This window comes from Xiphophorus hellerii, chromosome 23 (assembly GCF_003331165.1).
Source record: "Xiphophorus hellerii strain 12219 chromosome 23, Xiphophorus_hellerii-4.1, whole genome shotgun sequence".
NCBI classification, from domain to species: domain Eukaryota; kingdom Metazoa; phylum Chordata; class Actinopteri; order Cyprinodontiformes; family Poeciliidae; genus Xiphophorus; species Xiphophorus hellerii.
Window position 1 is genome coordinate 20,860,085 of NC_045694.1, and position 26,750 is coordinate 20,886,834.

Consider the following 26,750-nt stretch of genomic DNA (forward strand, 5'->3'; position numbering starts at 1 on the left):
TCATTTGACCTTAACTCAATCAATGCTAAATATAAGTGTCATCATAATCACACATTGTTATGTCTCTGAGAGGTACAAGATAATAAAAACTAAGCTATTCTTTATTCTCAACATTCCCACGTTTATCCTGGCCTTTGCACTGGTGTGATTTTTACAGATCAGATAATTCAAAGTTGATTCAGCAGGACTAGGAACAGCTTGCCGTTATCATCTCACCGCATCACGGCTGTTGAGTACTTCTTGAATCTGGGTCTGCCATTTGAGTTAACAGTTTGAAGCACTTCATGTCTCTGTATGACAAGAGCTGATGCAATCCCCTTGGGCACTTACAAGAGATCTCCTTGTGACAGCGTTCCTTCTTCAGTTCCGAGCAGGAATGGCGGGCCCTGTTGTAGGCGAGTTAGATGGGAGCAGCAGGGAGAGTGGGAGAAACCGGCGGTGAGGAAGACCAGAGGGAGAAAGAGACTGAGACATTGGCAGAAAATGGAGGAAACGTGAGAAAGGAAGAAGCTGAGCCAAAGCGGGAAAGTGAGAACATGGATTTTGTGACACAGGCGAGAAACACAGTTAATGCCATCCAATCATCATTGACATTAACCATTCCTGGCTCCAATAATAAAGCCTCTTTTGTGCCAGAGAGAGCATTGAAGCCCAATTACCACGAGTCTGTGAAAAGTTGTATATACATTTTTGAAATTATTATCATTATTTAATTCGTAATCTGTTTTATAAATAAGCCCAGAGTGCCTGGAAGATGTCACATTTCCCTCTGAACTAGCACACCAGGTCAGCCATCTTAAGTGATGCATTGGAAATGTAACATCCCCGTACGCTACAGAGTGTCCTGATTATAGAAGGGAATGAGGGCGGCACACTGTGTGTTTGACCAGTGAACTGGAGATGGGATGCATGGTTTCCTGCTGCAGGAGGAGGGGGGAGGAGAGCCACACTTAGCTGCAGAGAAAGAAGGGAAAAAATAGGATTAAGGAGAACAGAAAAGAGAAAGAGCAGATGAGAGGGATGTTGTTTACCACTCAGTCAAATACAAACCCCTGTAATGACTTTGTCTGCATGCACATGGTTGTCCGACCTAAATAAAATTAGCCTTATTGAAATTCCAGGTGATGCTCCCGGAATCATATTAGTTGATACATAACTTCTTCAGAGTTGGAGAGCAGCTCAGCTGCCTTTATTTCCATCCGGAGCGTAACATTTATTTCATTTCTATTTAATTGCTAAGAGATGAAACTGAGGCCAGGGCATTTCTGCACAGCGCCTCTGCTCCACCACACCGCGAAATTTTTTTTCCCTGCCTAAGTCCAGCACGAATCTGCGCTCCACTGATGGAGCCGAGCGATATTATGGGGGAAACAATCTGAGAGAGGGAGAAAAGTGAGAGGCACTCAGGTGGAGAGAAAGACTGCCATGCCTGAAGAGGATGTGTGCTTTGGGGGATGACCAGATGGCCAAAAGACAGGAGAGAAAAAATAAGAGGTCAAATTGGGAGGAGAGGGTAAAGAAGATGAGACAAGAAAGAGATGCTGAAGTGATGGAAGAGAGGAGGGTCAGTACAGCATAGGAGGACAACTCTGTTACAAAGTGATAAACAGTGTACATTTCAGAATATCAAGGGACCTATAATAATTCTGATCCATGGCTTTATTTGCTTAAAATATGATATTACATGAAGCCGGCTTTATTTTTTTTTTACTCAGTGGTTTTGTTTTTGTATTAATGAAAGAAGTTTCTGTTCTAGTTCAGTCTTACTTCCTATTTTATTGCATACAGTCATATTAATAGGAAATAAGTGATGTGGCAACTGAATGTAACAACAAAAAGGTATAAAGTTTTAATTTAATAAAAAGCAACCCTTGTTCTTTTTATTGTTACAAGTATTCACTGTTTTAATAGCCAACACTTTATCTTTTTCCACTAGCACCGAGTAAAAGCAAATTGGTCATCATTATTTCCGTACACCAGTTTTTTTTAAATTAAGCCCACCAGCTTAAGGAAGATTAATCGCTGATTAGATCACATTTTTCAGTATTTAATCGAGATCAGTATCGCTGTTGCTGGTGAAAGTAATACTGCAAAATTACACAGTAAAATTACCTGCTCATACATTCATTGAGATTATCTGTGTGCTACTTCTCGCACCATCATGAATAGCGTTTTGTATGAGTTTTAATTAAAATGCCGTAGCTACTTGCGTCTACAAAAATGGCTAGCTTTGCTTTTTACTTAAAAATGAGTGAGCAATATCTGCAACCTGTCGAAGCACAAAACCGTTTAGTGATTATCAAAAATTATTTTAAGATTAAATTAACATTACATTTTCAAGAATCTCAAGGGTAGCACTAATTTCTACAGCACTTTGATATCTGATTTTCTAAACAAGAAATGTATAAAAATTTAAATTGCCTTGCAAGAGTATTCATAACCATTAAACATTCCACATATTTTTCAAGTAATAACTACAAAACTTACTGCATTGCCTTGGGATATTTCTGTACTAAACCAACATAAATACACTGTAATTGTATTACAACAAAATTGAAAAGTAGAAGAAAAAGGATACACAGCTTTTAAAATGTTTTGTAGATCAAACAATGTGAAAAGTGTGGCAACTTCTCCACAACTTTCTGTTGGACCGATTTGCTTTGGTCCTTGGTCTTTATGATGCTTGTTTTTTTGGTTTTTTTGCTAATGTTCTCTAATAAACCTTTGAGGCTTTTTCAGAACAACTACATCACTAAGACTAAATTACAGATGCACGCCATTTGTGATCTCTGAAGATGGTTGGTTGTACTGAATTGAATTTATTGGCATCAGAGTAAATGGTGCTCAATACAAATGTACACCACATTTTGTGGATTTTTATTGTTATCATTTTTGTCCCACTTCACAATTATGAATGAATTTGTGAAGGTCTATGAAATCTCAATACAGTTTGCAGATGTAATCGGATAAAACTGAAAAAAAGTTTAAGGTAGCAATACATCTTCATTATGTACAACAATCTGGCAAAGGTGTAGGTCATAGTAATTGCATTAGAAATGCGAGGCTATTAAAATATTCTGTGACTTTTTACTTGGAAAAAATACTAATCAGACATTGCGCATGTCTGGAGATAGATTATGCAATAATATAAACAGAAAACGGTACAGAAATGTTAGAATACAACATGTTTCACAATAAAACATATTTGAACCACTTTAGGGTTGTTTGACATTTATAAAATTTAATTTTCTAGCTGTACCTGAATGTGTCATGCACAGCTGTTAGGAAACTCCCCACCAGACCCTGCAGGTAGCCTTATGACCCAGCAGTGATATTGTTTCAGGTGAGTAATTCAGTTAAATGCAGAGTGAGGTACTGCCTTTTAAAGAAGCATAACTTTTTGCCCCCGTCTCTTTTCTCCACTGAGGCTGCATGAGAAACCGTAATGTTCACAGAAAGCGGAGATGAGTGAGTCCTCTGTTCATGTTTGTGTCGTTTTTAAGTTGCGCTGCAGAGCGTTCGCCGCACATCCGGTCCATAACTAACCAACAGGATTGAGAGAGAGAGGAGAGCCATAGAAAGTCACTGTAACAACTCTAAATTCAGTTTCTCTAAATAAACAGCAACCTTCCTCTTTTTGTTACTTTAGCAACTAACTAGAGTAGAAAGGACATAACCTCCACTACAAAAGTCCATAATCCCATAAAGCATTACGCAGCGTAGATCATGACCTGCACACCTTCTGTCAGGACTGAGATAAATTAACATTACATTAACTCAGCCTGTTGGGTAATAATTCAGGCCTGGAGGAATTACAGTGCTAAAGATACAAGACCATCAGGTTAACACCCACGTAAAACATAAACAATTTACTGTCAGTTCCTTGTGAGATAAAAATAAACTAGTGGTGCCTATCACAGACAAATCTGGAATAATTCCCTTTTTATAGGTAACCCGAGCCATCAACCTGATTAAAAATCCAACACCTTTCAGCTTCTTGTGTGGTCTAATTTCTGGACATCACCAGAAACCAGCTTGCATCTCCTAAAAGCTGCAAATAGGTCCTGTTAGCAAATTGGTCACAGAAGAAAGCTGTAAATCAGACTAACAAAACTTAGTACTGCTGATTGTTTCCATGAGTTTCTACACTTAAAAGACAAGAATGGATTAACGTCACTACAAATGAGAAAAGATTGATGGTTTTCTGCAGACATGTGGTATTCACTCCAGGGTGTCAACATGAGTCCCACCCACAGGCTGCAGTGTAGAAACATCAAAGGTAACAATAACGAAACATGAAGTAGAGAATTATAGTTTTACTTTATGCATTTTAAAACATGACAAAGGCAGATCTTTAATGATCAGCTGCTAACACATGTTGCAATCTAGACAGTCATTGCATACTATGATAATAGTACATTTGGAATATGTTGCAATTGTTACTTTAGTTCTTACAAATAGACTTCACAAATCTCAAATCATGTTCAAGTTATTTTCAGTGTAAGCCTATTTAGTTAATGACTGAAATGGTAAAATGTTTAATATTTTGAGCAAGGTGTGGTGAAATGCACCCTAGACTCCATAGAAACATCAAAATAGTCTATTATCATCATTGGGGCAAATCATTAGCTTCAAATCAGGCACTAACTTCAACATTATCAGGCACCTGCATTGCAAAACAATATCATTATTACTTCTTAGCAGTGCTTGCACTGTGCATTAAATAGGGAGCGCCCATTCCTATCGACTGGACATACGAGTAAGCAGTTGAAAACTAGCTCCGGGGCCAATGATAGATGGATAACTTTTCTTGCGTCATGGCTGTCTGCCAAGCCGTGCTTCTCTGGGCAGAAAGCCATTGCCCACATCAAGCCGCCTCAGCTGGATGAAGGTTGCGTTTTTATTTTTATTTCCATCCATGCACCTGTTTGTTAGTTAGCACAAACAGCAAAGCCCTGAAGATGGCTGTTTATGTTTGTTTTTAACTGGAACTTGCCCAGTAGTGATTGAGAGAGAAAAAAAAACAAGAGCCTTCTGCACCAAGCTTAAAGTGCTCTACTAAAAATCAATATCACTGCTCCCGTTAATTGTATGTAGTTGTAGAATAACTCTAGAAGGGTCTATAGCGCAACGTATACACATTGCTACAACAACAAGCCCCCTGGTGCTGTGTAAGCAGGCACAATTGATGTTCATTAAGGCTGACTCTAAAGGCGGAGGTGCAGCAGCAGATTCTGAAGACATGATTGTTTACTACCTTCAGCAACAGTTAGGTATGGGTTGCGTAAAAAGAGGAGAGGGTGCAGGCATGTCTTTTGGAAAGAAAATGACCGGAGTAAACCTGCAAAACAAAAGCAGAATGCATCTGTGCAAATGTCACCTCCTTGAGACAATCTTTATTGAGCTCAGATTATTCAAGATGGCATTGTTCTTGGAATCACAGCAGCCCCCTAAACATTTCCACTAGAATAAGTTCATCTCAGAGAACTACCAAAGGGTTTCAACAGAGGATGATTTGGTAACGACGTCTGGGCTTGCTCAAAGGTTAACCCTGAAGGCACAGGACAGCTCAGCTGAGATAAAGGAGCTGCTGGATCTAGACCCGTAGGATAGGTCTTATGTCAGTGCTCGCCCAAATTAAGAGGAAGTGCAGAGGAAGCCGGGTTTCGACAAGGGCTGCAACTCTCACTGGCTCGCATTCACTTTGGGAGATTGTCCCTCTCACCCTGCAGCCCTTACCCACAATGCTGCAGCCCAGTTGTTGATTCACTTATCAAGAAGCTTTGTTGTGTGAGAAAGAGAGAGAAAGACAGAGATCAGGAATACTTTGGAAGAGGTCCTTGTCTGAGCGTAGATGGTAAGGGAACAGAATAATAGCAGATGAGGCAAATCACACCAGTGATGAGATCTCTCATTCACACAGTAACTCTGCTTAAGAGCCAAATATCTGAGCACCATCATGTTGTTCTTTGAACATCAGAGGGGGGTTTCACATTCAATCACAAAGGCTCAAAACCCCCACGGGGAGAGAATAAAGAAGTAACCTCAGCCTGATTAGAGGGCATAAAATAAGAACTGTCACCTCTGTGACTGTTTGTTACTAACACCCCCTATTTAAGGCAGGAGTCGAAGCGATATCTCACTGTGTAACCTAACTGAATATCCATCAGGGAATCAGAAACAAACATTTGAAACAGCCATCAAATAGGATTGGATAAAGCCATCCCCCACCCTTGTCAACTGAACTGCTGAACTGTAATATTCAAAGTGTTTAAGAGTGATGAGAATGCTTGATTACCCAGCAGGAAAACTGGAGAGTCAATCAGAATATGTTTATGATAGAGCAGGCAACCAAAACACACCTGTAGCTTTTAATATTAGTTTACACCTTAATGGCTTCTGACTTAATGGAAGCTGTTCAAGCCTAGCAATTTATGCTGTCTCACTAGAGTGCAAGATGAATACACAAACCATTTGTTGTGGTCTCTGAAGAAATGCCACAAGCTCTTTCTGACGAAGAAAGTGATCATTTTGCTGAGCTGTACAATTCCAGGATTGTTGGGGTGTAGTTTTTTTCCAGACAATACCAAATCTAATAAAATATTTGTTTTGCTCACTCTGAAAGTAAATGCCCAATTAAGCATCGTTTTTTTAAAACTTTCTAAGGATTTTATTTTTCAAACTCTCTTGGCCTGTCTAAAAAAAAAAAAATATCTATTTTGCATTTGATGACACTTGTTACATTAAACACTTGCCACAACCTGCCACAACTATTATTTACAAGACTGCTGAAAGTGAAAGTTCACTCGTTGTGTTTTTCTACTGGAGGTGAAAAGGGTTGACGTTCGCAGCTCTTTTGGAGGGAGCCAACTGAAGCGGGGACAGGAAGCAGCAGCGCTCACAGCTGCTGTGAATACCGCAGTGACTTGTTCACTTTGGATGAGGGAGCAGAGAGATAACTGCTGGGAGCTTCGAGCTGGAGCTGGAAGCTTTCACTGAATGTTGTGACGTTTCTATCCGCTGCCTGCCACTTTCCCAGCATACAAGCTGCAGCCTTTATCAACAGATTCTGTGGGAAAGCGGGCTATCTTTTTGGATGCAGTGCACTGATTTGGATGTCATCAGATGACTAAGATTTACCATTACCTAAAGTGATATTTACTTTTTGACCTCAGTTTTCTATACATCAGGGCTTGAAATGGCATTGCATATTTAAACATTTCAGAAATATATTTTTTTATAAAATTACCTAAAGTTTTATATCTTTTTATGCTTACAGAATTCACTTACAAATGTTAATCTTCAAAACTATATTGCATTCTCTTAGAGTGACGATTTAGTATTGTCATTTCCAGGCTGATTTATGTGATGTTTTATTCATCAAACAGTCGTTGTGAGTTTTTAGTCTTTTCAGCCAAGATTCTTCAAGTCCTTGCGGTGCAATGATGAATGCCTTCTTTAGAAAATGTCATAAAATAAAAATGAAAATAAAATCAGATATTAGTCATCATATTGACATCATCTGTAGCACTGATTCTTGTTTAATTACAAAAAGGTTTGTCGGCGCTCTGTAGGGATTATAATGCTCTGGAAAAAAGTATTCTCAACTCTCTCTGTTTCACATTTTTCCATAGCCACGTTTCATTTTATAGTACAGGGATTTCATGTGATAATTCCCTGTTTTTATTTCTATCCATTTTCTCGTTTACTCTGGCCAGCAAAAAAAAAAAAAAAGCATCGTACATTATGACAAAGCCATATCCGTTTTTGAATAGGGACCGAGTGTTTATCACTATGTACAACATTCGTTTTTTGCTACATATACTACTTTGAATTGAGGCCAAAACAGTAAAACTTAGGTTAGCTATTAAGCCATCATGTTCCCACTTTTAGAAAACGAATGAAGCAGTGTTTTCTCACATAAGCCTGCATTAAATGTCATTCTCTGAGGCTTTCACAAAACAGTTCTACTGAGAATGAACTACAGGCAATCTCTACTTAGTTCACAAAGTAAAGGGGATTACAAATGTTCAACACATTCCTTTTTTTAATCAAAAATGTTAAAAATAATTTTCCTTCTGCTTTGCAATTATGTACTACTTTGTATTGGTTTGTCACATAAACTTCCAATATAACATGTTGAAATTTGTGGTTATGATGTCAGGCATGACTAAAAAAATCAAGATGCCTCTGTAGATCAAGAGGCATCTACAGTGCCTTTTTCAAGGCACTGTAGATTGTTACATGCATCTTGAAAGCCATTAAATATAAAATGAGGAAAATGTCACAGCTTAATGTTGTGAGCATCTGCATTTGTGTGTTTATTTATTTACATTCTTTTCACTAGTTATCAAGCACACAGAGCATTTACATACAGATGATCCCTTTTTCAGTCTGTTGTGTGTTTGCCACATAAAGAACGATTACACCCTGAAGTAATGAAGCTCAAGCTAACAAAAGTGAAAACATGCTGACGCATGTCCTCTTGCACTTTTCTGTCCCTGCAGTTTGCTCCCAGTTCTCCCGTGGGGTGTACGCCATCTTCGGATTCTACGACAAGAAGTCCATGAACACCTTGACCTCCTTCTGCGGCGCTCTGCACACCTCCTTTGTCACGCCCAGTTACCCCACCGATAACGAGGTGCAGTTTGTCATCCAGATGCGGCCGACCCTGAGAGGTGCTGTGCTCAGCCTGCTCTCCTACTACAAGTGGCAGAAGTTTGTTTACCTCTATGACACCGATCGAGGTAAGTTGAAGAGTCTTGAGCCGGGCTGGACTGGATTACAGCCGAGAACTGTGTTCTAGTGACTCCATAAAGCTAACGCGTAGCAGGATAATGGAAGTTTAAATTTGCTCTGTAATACCCCATGGGAGCCTCATGAAGAGTTGCACTGTTATAACTCTAATAGAATATTTTGGTATTATGAAAATATGAAATGCATTCACTTGCAAAGCATCACCCTTGTAATACTCTACCTCTCTAAAAGCAATAGCACTTTTATGAGCTGTAGCATTTGGATCCATCCAACAGTTGATGCCAGTTAATCTCCTCTTTAATCATGTTGTTGATATTGGCTCGTCTTTCAACTGAAATGAGGTATGTCACAGCTGCTACTAAAGTGTTTCCAACCGAAATCAGACTCTGCGGCGGCCTGCGGGAGCAGTTCATTGTGTTGCTTCAATGGGGGCTCTGTGTAGTCCCCAGATTGCCTTGCATTGTGGATGCTGTGTACATGACAACCTGTCAACACAGGAAAGTTTTAATTTCTTGGATTTCTAATGTCAGGCGGGAAAATGAGCTCATTATCTCTCAACAGAAAAATGATCCTCTCCTCCTACCGTAACTTCAATTTGTTCAAACATCACCTTGCTAGGGGGAGAGGGAGATTTCCAGCAGATGACAGACGAAGTCAAAATATCTGTTCCTCTTTGTAAGCGTGCCAGAAACAGTGTTTTCCTGGGAATGTGCATTGTGAATTGTGGTTGCTATATTTAGTAGTTATAGAAAAGCCCTGACCAGCAGATCCAGTGCTGTGAAAAAGTATTTATCCTTTATACAGTTATTCTTTTAGCTTTTTTGTCACATGTTTAAGACCATGAAGAAATTTTATCAACAATTTAAAATAACTTGATGAAAGCTGAATTTCATCAGCAACAGCAAACCATCAGATGCAACCATCAGAAACAAAGTAGCTCAAGGCCATCCAACTACCAAGCTTAATCATTGATGTGGTATTAATTTTATAGTTTTGTTTTGTAAGTCCAAAAAGACTGACTTTTTGTAAGGTGTCCAAAGAATATTTTCTCACAGATTTCAGGGATAGTCCAGATATTTTTCAGAATTATCAGGCATGAATTTATGTTCTTTTTGGTTAGCAGCCCTGGAAGTCTCCCATGGGTTCCAATTATGCCCAAACTCTTTTTCACTGCTGAATTGTGAAAACTGAACTTAACTGAAGCAAGTGAGGTCTGTTGTGCTTTAGATGTTCTGGGTTCCTAAATGACACTTAAAAAGTCATCAATCAGCTTTTGGAATAGTTTTGGTCAGCCAACCACTTCTTTGAAGTTTCACCTCCGTTGTTTATGGATAATGACTCTTAGTATAGTTTACTAGTTTTCCTAAACCTTAGAAATAACTTTGTAATCCTTTCCAGGATGATATCACAGTAACTATTTCTCTCTTTAAATCTAAACACAAGCAGATAATATTTTAAGACCACTAAACCTTATTTATGTTGTCATAGATGTTATTTTTGAATATTTTGTTGATTCTACAGATCTGGCAGCTTTAGTGAAATTCAACTTAGCTTTCCAAAAAAAAAAAAAAATTAAAATAAACATTTTTAGCCACAGTAAACAAGTTAACAAGAAGGTGATTACTTCTTCACCTGGTGTTAGGCTCGTTAGGATGATTGCATTTTTTATATATAAAACTGTCATTTTAATAATTGCTTTTTTGTATTGTCTTGGGTTATCCTTGCCTCATAACATAACATTTAGGTTTAATAAAAGGCAAAAATGGAAAACACAGTGGCAAATGTTTAAATTTTATACAACTGTATAATCCCAGCCACATTTCTCTTCTGCATTCTGCCTTCTTACTTGGATCTTTTGAGGTCCAGTCTCACATTCCCACTTTTATCTAAATTCAGGTTTGAGGCAGAATATGAAGTGGGTTTTCATGCAGAGTCCTCTTTCCCTGGGTCTCCAGGCCTGAACGGTCCACAGCTAAGGGCCTTAATCCTCTGCACAGCCTGTAGATAATATGTGGTTAATTAGGGTCACTCTGACTAGGACACTCATTGGTTCTCCCCTGCGGATGCAAGCAACCCACATGTCCTTCAGAACAACCAATACTGCTCAGCCCCTGTGCTTCTGTTTTTTATTTTTTTTATTTTTTATTACTATTTTATGTTACTTTCTGTAGTGTCTGAAACTTTCTGGGATAGAGTTGGAGTGGTATGAGAGGAAAATGGCCTGAAAGTCAAAATTGCAGGAAGTATTGGAAAGATGGAGAGCTAGTGATGACAAATGGACATGGTCTTTTAAAAAACAAAATGGCAAAAGGGGGCAACAGAGAGAGGTTAAACAAGAATGAAACAAACAGGAAGCAAACACCAATTCAGTCCGACAATTAAAGCAACAGCAGGCGCCTGTGATTTACAGCCTGTTACCTGTGTACAGACAATTCCCAGCGTAGAGCACATCCGCGTGCTGAGGCGCATGCCAAGCCACTTTTACCTCTCTGCTTACAGCCAGCGGTGTAAAACGATCCCTTATTAGTGGGAGGACATTGGCCCCAGGAGGGGATTAAAGTCGTTTATTGATGCACTTCATCCAGCACTTTGGGGGGCTTTGACACTTGGCTCATCAAGCAGACAGATGTGTCAGAGAGCCTCTACCTTTGCTTATCAGGTAGTGCAGCTCCCCTGGCATCGTGGACACTGACTGCTGGCCAAAGCAAGAGGAGTGACAGGGGGAAAACTGTTTTCAAGGGTGCATGTTTTCCTATTAGACTCGCTCTGAAGGAAGGGGAAACTGGCAGACAATTCAATACATTGTAGTAAAGTCTTTCAAATGATTTTATTTATTATTCTGATCAGATTTTTCATGCTGACATTATCTACGCACTCAAAGCGATGAGATGTGCACTTTGATCCACAAAGACAAATTCTAGTTTTTTCAGTCAAATGTTGGCTTGATTTGATAAACTAAAACAAAACAAAACAAAAGTCTTAGATAAAGGGCAAGATAAAAAACCCTGTCTATTATTCTACTTTTCTGTGTCCGTGTTTTAAACTTAAATGGTTTTAAGGGTTAAATTATATAAAGCAAATTGGTTCTCAAGGTCGCAGATGCATGATGAAAATCGCATCATTTTGTACTCAGTCTCATATCGTCTGTCCCGTCTTGTCACAACCCTTCTTGCAAAGTTTTCGCAGATCATTCACAACTATTGTGTGAATGATCTGAATTTTGTGGCCGTGTTTGTTGATGCGCCAAACAGCCTTGACTACTCAATTGCCAGAAGCTTTTTCAGCATGAGAGCAAGATGGCAATTTTCTGAGGCGGTGAGGAAGTATGTACCGTTGGTCCAAAACACTGAACTCCGCCCGCTTAGTTCTGGTCCTGTGCAGCAGGAGAACGTCCCACTGATGCCTTCTGTTCTTTTTTTCAAAAACATGAGGAAAAAATTAGATACTGCAGCTTGTCAATGACTATTTCCTCTTCTTCTGAACTTGTGAACTTGTAATAGTTGTTGCTTTCTGCTATGATTGCTGTGTTTACTATTTAACTGTAGATCACACATATGGCAAAACACCATGATGTAAACTGTAGTGGGAGAGGTTTCACAGGAACTCAGCTAGGTGTGTCTTGTGGACCTTTAAGGGTGTGAGCAAGAACCAATGTCCTGTACTTGACCGCTTGTTGAATGTTGTTGACTGATTTTGACCCGACCATATTCATGTGTTAGAATGGTCCAGTCAAAGTACGGAACCTAATCTGAGTTAGGATCATAATCTGCTTGAAGTTGTCTACACTGGTTGGGCCTAACAACATATATTTAAAATGTTGTCATTGCAATATCAGTGTTTGCAATATTTATATCACCAATGACTGTTGGCTGATATAGTCCAAATCTTACAAACTTGCATTTTTCATGCTAATGTAAGACTTAGCCAGTTGGGCATCGTTTCACTGCTGCATATGTTCACATTGGACATAAATGATCATCCCCCAAATGGTAAAGATCTCAAGCACAGATGAGAAAGAGAAATAAGAAAACAGGCACATACCACAACGGCTTTAGTCACCGTCAGAGTTAAAGATATCATCACCTTTGCAAGCTTTTATAATATTGTGCTTCTCTAACTCTGGCTATCTCTATTAATTACTTTGAAAAACAACTTATTGTGATTTACTTGTGGGCTAATTAGCCTTGTATTTTAATAGTAAATTGCCTATAACATTTTTCAAATAAGTTTCTCCAATGCATAGTGAAATACTCATTGCATATCTTTAAGTTTCTCTCTGTGGTTCTAGTTTTATATAAGTAATGCTTGAGCTTCAGAGAAAATGCTATGTTCCAAATTATTCAGGTTATTTCACTCGGTAGCTAGCTTACTCTAGGTTTTTATTCCACTGACAACAATACTAGTTCTTGTAGCTTGTCAACATGTCATTTCACATGATTTTTTTTTCTGTACACCTTGTTACATTATAAAACCAAACCTCAATTCATTTGATTTATATTTCATGTGATAAACAAACACAACAAAGTGCATAACTGTGAAGTGAAAAGAAAATGATAAATGTCCTATAAATATAATTTTTTATACAAATGCAAAAAAGATTTCCACTTAATGTTAGTGGCTACTTAAAAGTTTCTTTCTTACCTGTTTAGGTGACATTTTCTTCAGGTAAAACATACAATCGCCACATTTTAGATGCCATCGTGAATCAAACTATACCTGACAATAATTTAACAACAAAATGAAGGTTTTATGTTAGAACGTTGCCCTGCTGAAAATGTGAGACTTCACGACTTTATTTTACTGCCAGTCAGTTTTGGCAATTAAATAATGTTTTGTGAGACTGCACAACTTTATTTTATTGCCAGGCAGTTTTGCTTTGTTTGTCTGAAGGAAAAACTGGTTTTTGCTTATTCTTTCAAAAATGTTTCTTGAAAAAATAAATAAGGGAGATGTGTTTAGAAAAATAATTTCCATATACAAGGTCTTCGGAGAGGACATTGGTGAAAGCAACAATAAAAGCTAAATATAGCACATTTCCTTTTCATGAGAGGCTACATTTACGATGTGCTGAACACAAGCATCGAATTAAATAAATAAATGAGAATTGCAAATGACCCTGTGCTCGGGATGTGCAACACTAATCACCTGTTGAAATATATTTTCCTTTTTGCTTTCTAATTTGTGTTTGATAAAAGATTTGATCTTCCACAACACTGGCAGCAACTTTGCAATTATTTTCCAAACTCTCCTATTAGAGAGAAAAATACAGAGAGGGAAAAACAGCTGAGTAGTACCAAGAGGTTTTTATTCAGTCAATAGAAAAGATTAATTACAGCCACACTATTCATTTAGCTCTGTTATTGGACAGGCAAAAAATGCTTTTAGCCCTCTGTGCTGTGCTTTCAGTCAGAGAGCGATGTCCATACGCTTCAGGCTCACAAGTATTGGAGAAAAATGATGGGAAATTTGTATCCTAAATGCCAATATGCGGAAGCCGTTTGAAAGCAGATGTCGCAGTTGAAGAGCTGCAGCTGAAGCAAATGGAGCTTACATAGGCAGTGTTACACTGTCATAATAAGTGACTACTCTCCTCTTATCTGTGGTAATAAATTGACAGGCTTCCTTATGTGTGTATGTTAATATGCATGTGGATAGGGGGAGATGAAAGATCCAAAGCAACTATCACCACCCTCTACTTTGATTAATATCTGAACGAATAAGCAGAAGAAAACTCTTCGCACTCTCTATCTTTACAGATACACCTGTGAAGGGGAACACTATTGCCCTTCTCTTACAGTGTGCATCATCATATTTCCCCTTAGAAACTGGAGCGATATGGGGTGATCGGGTGAAGGTAGATGGATCCTGCCCTTTCTGTTTTTGCGGTCAGGTATGGGCAGATAATTGCCAGGTCTGTGCAGCAGAGACAGATGATTACAGGCTTTATTGTCTCTCCCAGGCACAATCAACCCTGATTCAGCAATCTCACCTTTTCTTGATTTATGAGTCACTCTCCCTCATTCTTTCCTCCCCTCCCCACCCCCCATTCTTCTCCTTTATGTGCTTTTAGCTTTCACTTATGTCTTCTCCCTCCCCCAAGTGTATGTCTTTGTGTTCACTCTGATTGTTGTTGCACAGCAGTCACAACCTTTCCTTCCTCGACGGCAGCAAAGTGCTTGGAAAAAGATGAATTGCTGTACAAATCACAAGGGGTCAGAGTATGTGCTGTTTGTTTGACATCCAAAAACAAATTTGAATTTTCCGGATCACTTAATGTGAATATCAGCATTGCACAGCTCATAGTAATTTTTGAAGGAACTGGTGCTGAGTTTTAAAGCGCTTCTTACACTGAACATTTTGACAACAGTTGTCTTTGCCTCAGCTGCATCCAACTCATTAACTGTTTGCTAAGCTACTACTTACCATAAAACAGGGTCTTTTGTTAACTTCTTAAAGATGTCTTTAACATTCAGCCCCATGCACATACTCATAATCCTAATCCAACAGCTGCTTATTGGTACAATTACACTTAATTTAACTTTGTCTTTACTAGGCAAACAAGTTGCATGGACCTGAAGCAAGAAATGAGGCCAACACAAGAAAAACATTATTTAGAAATCTGTCTTCAGGATAGATTCACAATGAGAAAAAGCCAGGCGGATGTTTGTATATACTCATCATAGGCACAACTCCATATTGATTTGGGGCTCTTTTTTTTTAAATATCAAATGAAGTCCTAATTTGCCTACGTCAGATTAGTGAAAAATGGGTAGTTTCACAGTGCTAGGCAGTTTTTTGTGTGCTGCACCAAAAATCTGCACCTAAAAGCTCAAGTGAAATTTCAGACTGTCCATCTGAACGAACCAAATGTGTTCAGGTGAAAAGTTTTGGAATAAATCAAGATGAAAGCGTGTAATTTGACCCGGTGAGGAGATGTAAGTTTAGAGAAGTCAAAATAAGTATTATTACACCAAAGAACAAGTGTGATGTTGACTTCTTGGTGATGTGCAACCCTTAAAAGAAGAACATCATCATTCAAATGCATAATTTGTGCCCATGATGAGTGTATTCCGGCCAGCATAGTACAATTACTGAATTCGTTATGCAGGCAGCAAAAACATCTAACAATTCTTATTTTATTATTTTATATTATTTTATATTTTATATAAAATATTTTTTTATATTTTATATAAAATATAAAAAAAAAATATAAAAAATATTTTTTTATATTTTATATAAAATATTTTTTCTTATATTCTTTCGTGAAAACTTTCCTCCATTTCTAAAAAAGACCTTTCAAAGGCATTTTGAATTGGCAAAAAATCTTTTTCAAAATGTGGGGCAAATGGCTGGAAACATTCAAACAGATGGATCCCTGCTTGGATAATATTTGTGTCACTCTGAGCATTCACTAAACCTAGCTGGGAATTGTTAACATGGTTGCAGTAAAACTAGAGCAACTTCTGCCTCAATGTTACAGCCACGTTTCATCTGAGCTTTTAACAGTTCTCCTCCTTTCATTACTCAAACTGTATTCACTGGCTCACTAGCAGAGACATTAACTTTGAAATTGTAGTAACTTAGAAATATAGCAGACTTCACAAAAGTGTTTATGTGGCATCTGTTGATATAAGAGCAAATACACTAATGAGAATTAGGAAATATTTCTACTACAAACTGCTAAAACATCTTTGTAAGTGTTACAATTTTAAGATGTATTGTATATTTCTCCTCCCTTATATCTTCAATAAGGGGGATTTGTTTTCTAAAAAGGCAAGACGGAGCTTGAAATAGTCTATGCAACAGCCTAGCATTTGTGGTAAAAAGCTAACATATGGGGAGTTCAATACAGGAGGATCGTGAGAGAAAACCTTTTAAAAGCTGCAAAAGACTTGAGTTTGGGCCAGAGATTCACCTTCCAACAAGATATGAACCCTCAACATATACCCAAAGCTGCAGTGGAGTGGCTTAGATTCAGAGTCAGGGAGGATGTTAGATTCAATATGCAATTTGTTTATAGCCTCCCAGTCCATAGATTAATATCTAACATATATTGTAGAACTAAATATGAACATATCCCCAAAACACTTGTCCCCGTAATACAGCAGAAGGTGGATGCACAATGTATTGACTCAGATATATTTTACAGATATCCCACTGAAACCACTTTGACATTTGCTGTTGTAATATAACAAAACATTAGTTGCCTTTGCAAGGCACTGTAACCCTGAATCTTTGGTAACAATGAAGCAGTAAAAATGAAGATCCAGTGTCACTGGCTGAGTTATCGGATAGTGTTTCTGAATTCTGGTGATAATGATCTAAATACTCATTACTGGTTAGAAAATATAAAAAACATATGTTGCAGTGAAGCAAAAAAAACCTTCTATTTCTGCAAAAGTAGTAAGCAGTACAGTTAGTAGTGTTGCAAACTAATGAAGCCACAGGATAAAGCCAGCCAATAATGTTTATCAGCATATTTTGAGTGTGGGTTTTTTAAAACTGTGGAAGTAACAGGGCCGGAGGGCTTTCTATTTCTATTTTAGCAATGGCCTGGAGATGCCACCTTCTCACTTACTGTTGTAATAAAAATGATTTAGGCTTGTCTCAAAATATCACTTGGCACACAAAGGCACTGAAGACAAATTAAGAATAATGCTGAGCTATGTATCCTCTGTTTTCATCATTCCCACCATCAATCAATACTCTGAATGTGATGCAGCTCATAGGAAAACAATTCAGCACATAGCTGCCTGTTGCACAGAAGAAAGCTAATATGACCCCTTGCTTTGATCATTTGCTTTTATCTTTCAAGTGGTGATAGTTCAACTATGTCATGACCTCATTATAGAATCTGGACAAAGCAAAGCCATGTGAAGTCTTATTTAATTTTTAATCATTTTCTGAGCATGCTTTTTTTTATTTTTCAGTGAACTCACATGAAACAACAAGATGTGTAGAGAATAAGGATTTCACAATCAATTTTCATAATATATGGTCTTAGATGGCAACGTAGATATCTACGGAGTAGAAAAGCGCTTTCTGTCAAATTGATGTGTGAAATATTATGGCCAACAAAGTTATTCTACAAGCATGCATTATAAAGTTGTTGAGCAGTTAAAAAAAAGTTCACATTTCAAACTTTGCACAGGAGGAATGTGTTTGCATTGTATAAGAAGCATTGAGGGATGTTAGGAGCTCCTTTATTGTCTTCTGGAGAACAGTTTTTGCATAAACCCAAATCAAACAAGTCAATCTGGGTTTTGCACAATGTAAGCAATGACAACTCGGTGCTGTTTAAAACAGCAAATAAATGACGACAATAAAAAAGTAGAGAGTGATTCTTTTCAAATGCAGTTGGATGTTCAGTTTAAACATGCACATAATGTATTTGAATTACTTGCAGGAACAAGAAATAAAAGCAGGGAAAGACAAAATGTGAAGTGAAAAAGCCACTTGTATGTCTGTATTAGAGAAGGTGAGATTGTATTATAAAAGATGTAACCGCAGTTTGATTTTATTCAAGCTCTAACTCCCCAAATAACCTCTACATTCATTAAGATGTGTTTTTTACAGCATCTAATTAAATTTCCCTTAACACTAGAATATCTAGTGCTTGACATAGAACCGTTTTTGCTGATCAATTTATCTAATTTGCAGAAACAGTTAGGATACACTTGAAACCAGAAAACAAATCTCTACTGATCACATAAATAGTTATATCCCTTTCACAAAATATTGACATTGTTCATAATTTGATAGAGTGAGACCTCGATAAGTTAGTGCTCTCAAAAAGAGAACACTAATATGTAAGAAAAGAAAATAAAAAATACAATAGGCAATCCAATACATTTTTTAAAGTTAAAAAAAAAAAAAAAATAATCATTACATCAAACTACCTTGACCAAGCCTGACCCAGTGTGAAAAAGTAGTTTTCAGTCTTTAAATTGACAGGGATTAACCATATCTTTTGGAAAGATGTGCTTAGTTTTCCAAGCCATATAAAAACCCCCAAAACAAACAATGAAAAATCTTTCATTCAAGATAAAGTAGGCTAAATGTTCTTACGACCAACTTGTTCTGCCCCAATTTAAATAAGTTCAGGATCAGATGACAATTAAGGTCCACAACATCCATCACTGTCTTGTTTCAGCGAACCACGGGAAGAGGCACTATTCACAAAAGTAGAAATCATAGAACAGTGGTGAAAGTTCTTGCCAAAATTTGTCTAGTAGTGCATTAATAATTTCTTGAGAATGTCACATTAAAACACCTTAAGGAAAAGCACACCTCACTTGCCTCAGTAAAGGTCAGTGTTCACAATTCAACAAAGGCAAAGAATAAAATTTCAAGGGACTGAAAAAAACCGTCTCACATTTGTCAAAAAATATTTTGATGAACGAAGAGCTTTTGAACAACAGGGTGACCACAAGTAGCTACTTTGATTTTGTCTACTTTCTGGGATCCTTTGCACAAAAGAGGATTTTAAAACTGTATGCTTTCTGTCAAGCTACAGTTCAGCAGAGAGGAGAATAGAAGGACAGATATAGGTCAGAGGGGAGTAAATATCTGAAGTGAACTTTGTTCCCCATCCTTTAGCATCCTCTCTAATTGGCTATCTAGAGACAGTTGCCTTTGTTCCTCAAAAGAGTCCTACAATAAATGCCTCCTGCTTATCTCCTGAATGCCTTGGATGCCAACTCAAATGAAGTCGGATCTTTAATTAGATTAATGTGGTTTGGCATTCCTACTCCAGTGTGTGTCAGCATAATTAAAGATGCGATCAGGGTGATGTGTAGTGTTAGTTTTTCCTGTACTCAGAGTCTTTTGCATATAAGCCAGAAAGCTTCATTTTGGTCCCATCTGACCATTGCGCTTTCCTCATTGTGTCCCCTACATTGTTTGTGACAATGGAAAATGCAACTACTTATGGTTTTCTTGCATGAATGAAACATTGGTGGAGTGCATAACTCGTAGTTGTACTGCTAACAAAATCTCTGTAGATCTCTGCAGCTCCAATGGAGATAAGATGGGCCTCTTGGCTGCTTGTCTGATCAATGCTCCCCTTTCCTGGCCTGGCAGTTTTGGTGGACGGTCATGTCTTGGTCAGTATGCAGCTGTGCTATACTCTTTACACTTTGTTAAATGGATTGAAAGTTACTCTGAGGAATGCTCAAAGCAAAGTGTTGATTTATTATCAAACCAAACTTTCTACAACTTTATTCATGACCAGGCACGGGCCGGTCTGAAATGATTATGGTATGATAACCTTATCTGCATGAATGTGTTGGAGTTGTTGGGTTGTGCATTTGAGTAAGTTTAATTGAAAGGCGGAAGTACAGAGTGCTTCTGTAGCTTTACCTAAGCAGGACTTTAGCTGGACACACATTTTGTATACACACATTCATACTTGTGATTCCTTTCTGTGTGCATATGATTTACATATACAATCATTACATCAAACTCCATATCACAATCTAAAACAGAATAAAAACTCCCAACATGACACATTACGTCAATAAAAAGATGACTGTTGTCACGTATAACCTGATTTGTCTTAGATGGAAGCAGTGGAAACGTATTTATGCTATTAGATGTTTAGATGATCAGTATAGCTTAATTGTGTTATGTACCAAATATCAAGCAATCAAGTACGAACTCGCACGCTAAAGAGGAATGAAATTTCGGCATCACACCTGTAATTTAAAACAGCTTCCAAAGAGAATTAAGGTTGACTGTGACTACAGAGTTTATGGTGGTAGGCTAATTCTGAAACTCTTTATAACTTACCATATCTGTCCGAATTGTTGTGTAAAATAACACATTTTAGAATTGTAGTCATAATACAGTGATACTGCAAAACTTTTATATTTCTTTCACTGATTGTTGATGCTAATGGTAGCTTGTTAATTTCAAGACAAATTAAACCTTACCTTTAATTTAGCAAATAGTGATAGGTGTTGCTCCCTTGATGTATCATCATGTTTGATGTGCACATAGACCCACTTTCTTCCTCCAAGTTTCCATCTGTCTTCTTAAGGTTGTCAAAGTGTTCCCATATAGCGGACTAAACAGAGCGGTGGGGGGCTTTTCAGGGGACTCGTCTGAACTTGCAGGGATGCACACACTTTGTGACTTTTTCATATCGTGGTATACCTTGAAACCGGTATCTGGCTCATTCCTATCTGTGGCCTGTCTGCTGTGTTCCCTGATCCTCAGGATGCTGTTTGTTCACTATTGGTTTTTAACAATCTTGTCCAGAATTTATACTGATTTTATGTGAGACACAGATAAGCTCTATCAACTAATTAAGGTACTCCCTGCAGTTTGGCATGCTAGGTTTTATTTAGGGGTATCAAAGTACTGAATGTCCTGTAGCAGAATTGGTGGGGTTCATTTGTATCAAAGGACTCTGCTTTTTTTGTTTTGACCTCGCTTCATTTTAAAACTCAAACATGTCTTTCACAAAAATGCAAATCAACAGCGTATTTTCTGCTTTCCTAGTTATAAAAATTATTTTGCTCCTGCCCTGACATAATTCATACAAATATTTTCAAGCAAGTGCAACCCTGTCCTCCACAAAAGGTGATTTATCCTTTTTGCCCCCAGTCAGATAATAAGTGTGAATTTCAGGTGCTTACTGCAGCCATGTCTGTATCATACACACTTTGTTTCTTCAACATTCATGTCCCATCTCAGCTACAATAATAGCACTTCAGCTGCACCCAGCTGCGACACACACACACACGCACGCACCCACACACGCACCCCCACACAAGTCTTTTGTGCTTTAGTGAACTTCTCCTTCATGGTGAATTCGTAACAACTAAATTATGCATGCATCAGGAGAATAAATCAGCTTGGACACGCTGACAAGAAAGGGCACATCAGAGAAGCCATAAAATGCACTAGAAAAATAGTATTAAAGAAATATGGATGAAGCGATGCATCACCAGCATTCACCTTCTCTTTTTATTTTGCACACATAAACTGGTATCACTGCCAAAGTGACAGCCCAATAAACAGTGTCAAAGCTGCAGAGCCAACCATCTAATTCAGTAACCTCTTGAAAAACTGTGAGTCAAGCACCTGTAACTGAGCAAAAAAAAACATGATATGAGAGCCACCGTCTGTCAGAATAAGCAGACAATAAACCTCTCTGCTTTCCCAGTGTCCTCTTAACTGAACCTGGAATGAAGCTATTTTACCACCTGCCCAGTGTTGGCTTCAGCAGCCATGAAATTACAACTGGGAGCTTCCTTTTTTCATTATAACAAAGTGCCCTGGCCTTTTCTTGAAGCAGCCATGGAGAAGGCTGATTGCTTTGATGTTACTGTATGCCACTGGGCCAATTTGTTTCTTTGAAAGAACAAACGTATGTATAATCCTAAACAGTAAACAATAAACCATAATCATTTCAAACTAATAAAAAAAAACCTTTTGCTCCTTTTACATTTTTCTTTGTGCTTCAGCTGTGCAAAGACTTCAGAGCAGAACCTAATTAGTCCCTTCCAAAAAAACACATACACAACGTTGTCTGTTTGTCAAGATCCATGTATACTGTACACAAGTGTGGCATAGTTTGTAGTAAGTGAAGTGGAACAAAAATTGCCAGGGAAATATTGAGGAGCTCCCCAAAGTCTGTGGGTGGATTTTCACCAGGGAAAAGTGCTCCTCTCATCTCTCCTGCGCATGTAAAAGAAACAGACAGCACGCTGATTTAGTTTGATTTTACACCTGCTATCTTGTTGATTAGAACAACACCCTGGGTGGAAGCTGTTTTAGTTACAGTCCTGCTGTAAGTGGCATGTCAAAGCTTTGGCAGCAGACTTTTGAGCTACTTTACTGGCCTTCCTTTAATTTTGAAATTATACCAGGAATAATTTTTTTTACATTTTACAAATGTTTTTGATTAATCTCCCGCCTTTCAAATTGCACATGTTGATGCTTTGATTGAATTGCTTCATTTTACATTGAACTTTGGTTGTCCTAATAAAGCAGTCTTGTCACCCAGTTCTTTTAACCTTAGTTTATGTTAAAAAGATTTATTCAGACAAACATGTTAGTTTGTTAATAATGATTCTATTGGTTTCAGTCCAGGTTTATAAATGTTCTCTCTGTCGCCACGAAACAACTGAGAATGAAATAATTTATTTGACATTTAGAAAATGCTTTTCCAAAATCCAAGACAAAAGGAGACACAGAAAGTCATATATTTGGCGCCACACCAGCAGAGGTACATGGTTTGCATATGGTGCATGTAGAGTTCATCTCTACCTGATCGTTTTTCTCTTTCTTTTTCTTTGCAATATATCTTTTATGGAGAGATTGTAATAGCATTACCTCTGCAAAGCAGAGTCCCCATCTCTCTTCGGTTATGTATCAGGCCAACCCTACTTTTACAAAATGTTATCTCTGTGCTTTCAGCTCAGTTGTTTCTGATTCCATGTGAGACCTGGGACGGTGCTCAACAGGGCATTTCAGGCTGCCAGAGACCCCCATTTACCAGAGTACTGGCACATTACAGCAGAGAGCTACTACATTTAGTGTTGGCTGCACGTCTGTCATGTCTGGCCCCTTAGATTTTTATCTATCATAAATAGGTTGAGGCTATTTGGTTTGGGCTGCTGTTTTCAGTTGATTGTGAACCAATTTGTTTTTTGAGTAACTCTCAGGGTATCATTGGCTCATTTCTTTGTACAGAACCTTGCAAAGTATTTAGACCCCTTGGACCTTTTTACATTTTAGCATGTTACAACCACAAACTTCATTGTATTTAATAGGATTTGTGCTGCATTTTGAATAATTACACAAAATGGTGCAAATTTGTGAAGTGAAAAATATATACATAGTTTTCAAACGTCTTTAAAATAAAAAAAAATCTGAAGTAGTGCAGCTCATATTGTCTCATATTGACGATTTCAATGTTTGTTGGTTGAGTATGACATCTTGTATCTTCTCCCTGTTCCTTTTCGAACAGATCATGTAAAATTTCATGGCAGTTGGGCATGATACATTTTTTTCTTGGTTTTACTTTTTGTCTGTTTGAAATATATAAATACATAAAATAAATAAACCCCTATACTGTGATTCCTATAAATAAAATCCAGTGGAACCAATTTCTTTCTAATGTCACCCAAGTTTGTCATGTAAGCTACAATAGTTGTAAGCAAATGGTGAGATCTCCAACTAAGATGGGAGAATCTGTGGACAAAACAAGAATGGAAACCTTTGCTAAAAACCAAAAGATGTCCAATTGGTAGTTTTCCACAAGCCATGCAGATGACATAGCAAACATAGAAGAAAATGCTCTGGTCATAGGAAACCAAAAAATGAACTATTTTGATGTACATACTGCTCCCTGTGTAGATAATCCTGAACACACCATCCCCATGATGGGAGATGGTAGTGGCAGCATCAGTCTGCAGGTCTGCTTAAGCAGGGAAAGCAAAAATGGCCAGAGTTGATAGGTAAATGCAGAGACATTGAGGGAGAACATCTGGAATAGAGTTCACCTTCTAGCAGAACAGCAACCCTGAACATACAGATACAAGTTGTGAATCAAAGCCTGTTAATGACTTGGAATGGCCTACTCAATTTCCATACTAAAATCTCGGTGAGAGTCTTTGCAAAAGACTTAAAAATGGATGCTTTGCCTTTTTATTAAGTAAATACCTGACTTCACTTGTAATAAAACTCAACACATTCTAGATGTTGCAATTGTGAAAAAAGTTGAGAACTCCTCCACCACTTAAAAAAAACCAAAACTTAAAATACATGGAAGTTTGTGGTTGTAAATTGACAGAATATGAAAATGGGTATGACCGTATTTTCTTAGCTGTTTCATTAGATTACTAGATTTAGTGTTAAGATTATTGAAAGGCAAGCAGTAACACAATAATGCAAAATGAGTAACTAGTGTTGTTGTGGTTCTGAAGCTGAAAGCCATGTTTCAGCTAATGCTAAGGTGCTTGATTCAGAGGGATTAGAGTATTTCTTTGAATTACAGAGTTAGCGCAGATTGGCTGTGAGATATGAGTGGAGGAGTGTGAGGGGGAAAGAAAGCGAGATGGAGGTCTAGCAATGAAGCCTAATGAGAGTCAGGCAACCAAAGAAGCTGGGCAATAAGATTAGATGCAACTCAATTCAATTACTGCTGAGCCTCCACGGGTGACGCTTCAAAACTCATCCTGTTAGGAACTGGTTCGGAGACGAAGGAGAGGGCTGCAGCTCTCACTCAGCCACTCTACGCTGCGCTGCTACAACATCTCATTCGCAACAGCTCTGCTTTTATAAGCACACACGGTGTCTTTAGGCTCCATCTGGATTTGATAGCAGGAAAATGTCGGAATAATTGAGTTTTTATCCAATACAGCTGTTTATGCACTGCTCCACAAACTGTACAGTTGTTCCAAGAGAGCATTTGGAGATTAAAAAGCAACTTAACACCCTGTTCAGGCATGAAAACAGCCCATTTACATGTTCAGAAACCAACTTTTGTCCAACAAAGTCTCTCTGCCATTAGTTACGCCTCTGGCACTGACATCATTTGTCTCTCAGCTTGGTTCCTCCGTATTAGCTCTTAGTCATACATTCACCCCAACTGCAGACTATACAACTCAGCCCGAACTTACGCTTTTGTAAAGATAAATACTGCAGCTGAATACAAACAATGTTTTACAAGCTCCTTTTACTCTGTCGAACATTTAGATGTACATCTAACCCATCCATGTGTCAGCCTCAGCAGTGTGCGAGCAAGTGCTTTCTTTTCTAAACGCAATCGCAGGCATCAAAGTTAACCTTTACTTTTGCTCTGTATCCTGGCAACGTTATGTTGCAGAAACACTTGTGTGTTTTATCACAACCAAAATGAAACATGAGAGGAGGTCACTGTGACATTGCGTCACTATTTGAGATACCAAAAGCAGACGCATGGAAGACATTTTCCCAGAAATGTTGTACCTAAGGCAAGAGCGATCACAATGAGAGGTAATGAAAATGGATTTATAGAGATATACTCTTGTCTCCATGCTATGATTAGTACTGAGAAGCTTGATCAGCAGAAGCTGCTGCACGCTGTTGCATTTGTAGTGCAGCGATTTATAGGAGGTGATAAGGAAACTGTGTTGTTGTCTTCCATAATTTATGTAGTTGACTGTGTTATATTTTCAGATGCAGCACAGCTGTGGAGTTCCTGGCAAAGACTTGCATTTATTTACAACTTTTTTTTCTCCATGTTGTAAATAAATACCACTATCAAGAGCATTTATGAGGCCCACAAGGGTTGTTTGGAAGGATGAAATTTTATACTAGCTGAGGATCAAAATTACTCCATCTGCAAAAATAGTGACTGACTGCCTCAACTCTGTTCTAAAAGCATGGGCAATGCTTAATTGCAAGTGAACTTTTCCTTAGGTGTTTTTGATTTTAACAGACTAACACAAAGCAGTTAAACTTGTACTGAAAATTTACAATCCACAGGGGATCAATTTAATTTCAATATAAGTCCGGTTGTTCTTTAAAGGCTTCATAAGTTTGGTAGAAAATTAGTAGAGGAACAGAAACATGAAGATGAACACAACAGAGAGGTCAGGGATGGAAAGAAATTTAAAGCAGAGTCAGTGTTTGAAACATTATCTCAACCTTAGAAAATACACCAGAACACTGTTCAATCCATCGTCCTAAAATTTTACTTTTGAGCGGGACCCTGGTCCTAACCATTCCACTAGAGCAACAGTGGAAAGATTTATATCAAAACATATTTGCTTAAGATAATTTATGAGGCCTACCAAAGCTATTTAGAAGAATGAAATAATATTCTGGCTCAATCTAAGTCGGTTCTACAAAATTTGGATTCAGGGAGGCTGAATACAAATTCATGCCATATTTTTTTTTAGAATTTTATATGTAACCCAATGAAAATAATGGATAATGGATATCCACCCACCTCACAATTATGAGGTACTTTGTGTTGGTCTATCATATAAAGTTCC

General features: G+C 37.9%; 1 protein-coding gene across 5 annotated transcripts in view; it reads left to right on the plus strand.

The window, feature by feature from the left end:
• The window catches only part of gria3b (glutamate receptor, ionotropic, AMPA 3b), a 109,445-nt gene that overhangs the window by 31,038 nt on the left and 51,657 nt on the right, over nucleotides 1–26,750 (plus strand). For all 5 annotated transcript variants that reach the window (XM_032554440.1, XM_032554438.1, XM_032554439.1 and 2 more), the window contains exon 3: nucleotides 8,508–8,747. In XM_032554440.1, coding sequence (XP_032410331.1) covers nucleotides 8,508–8,747 — 240 coding nt within the window. The remainder of the gene's footprint in view (nucleotides 1–8,507; nucleotides 8,748–26,750) is intronic.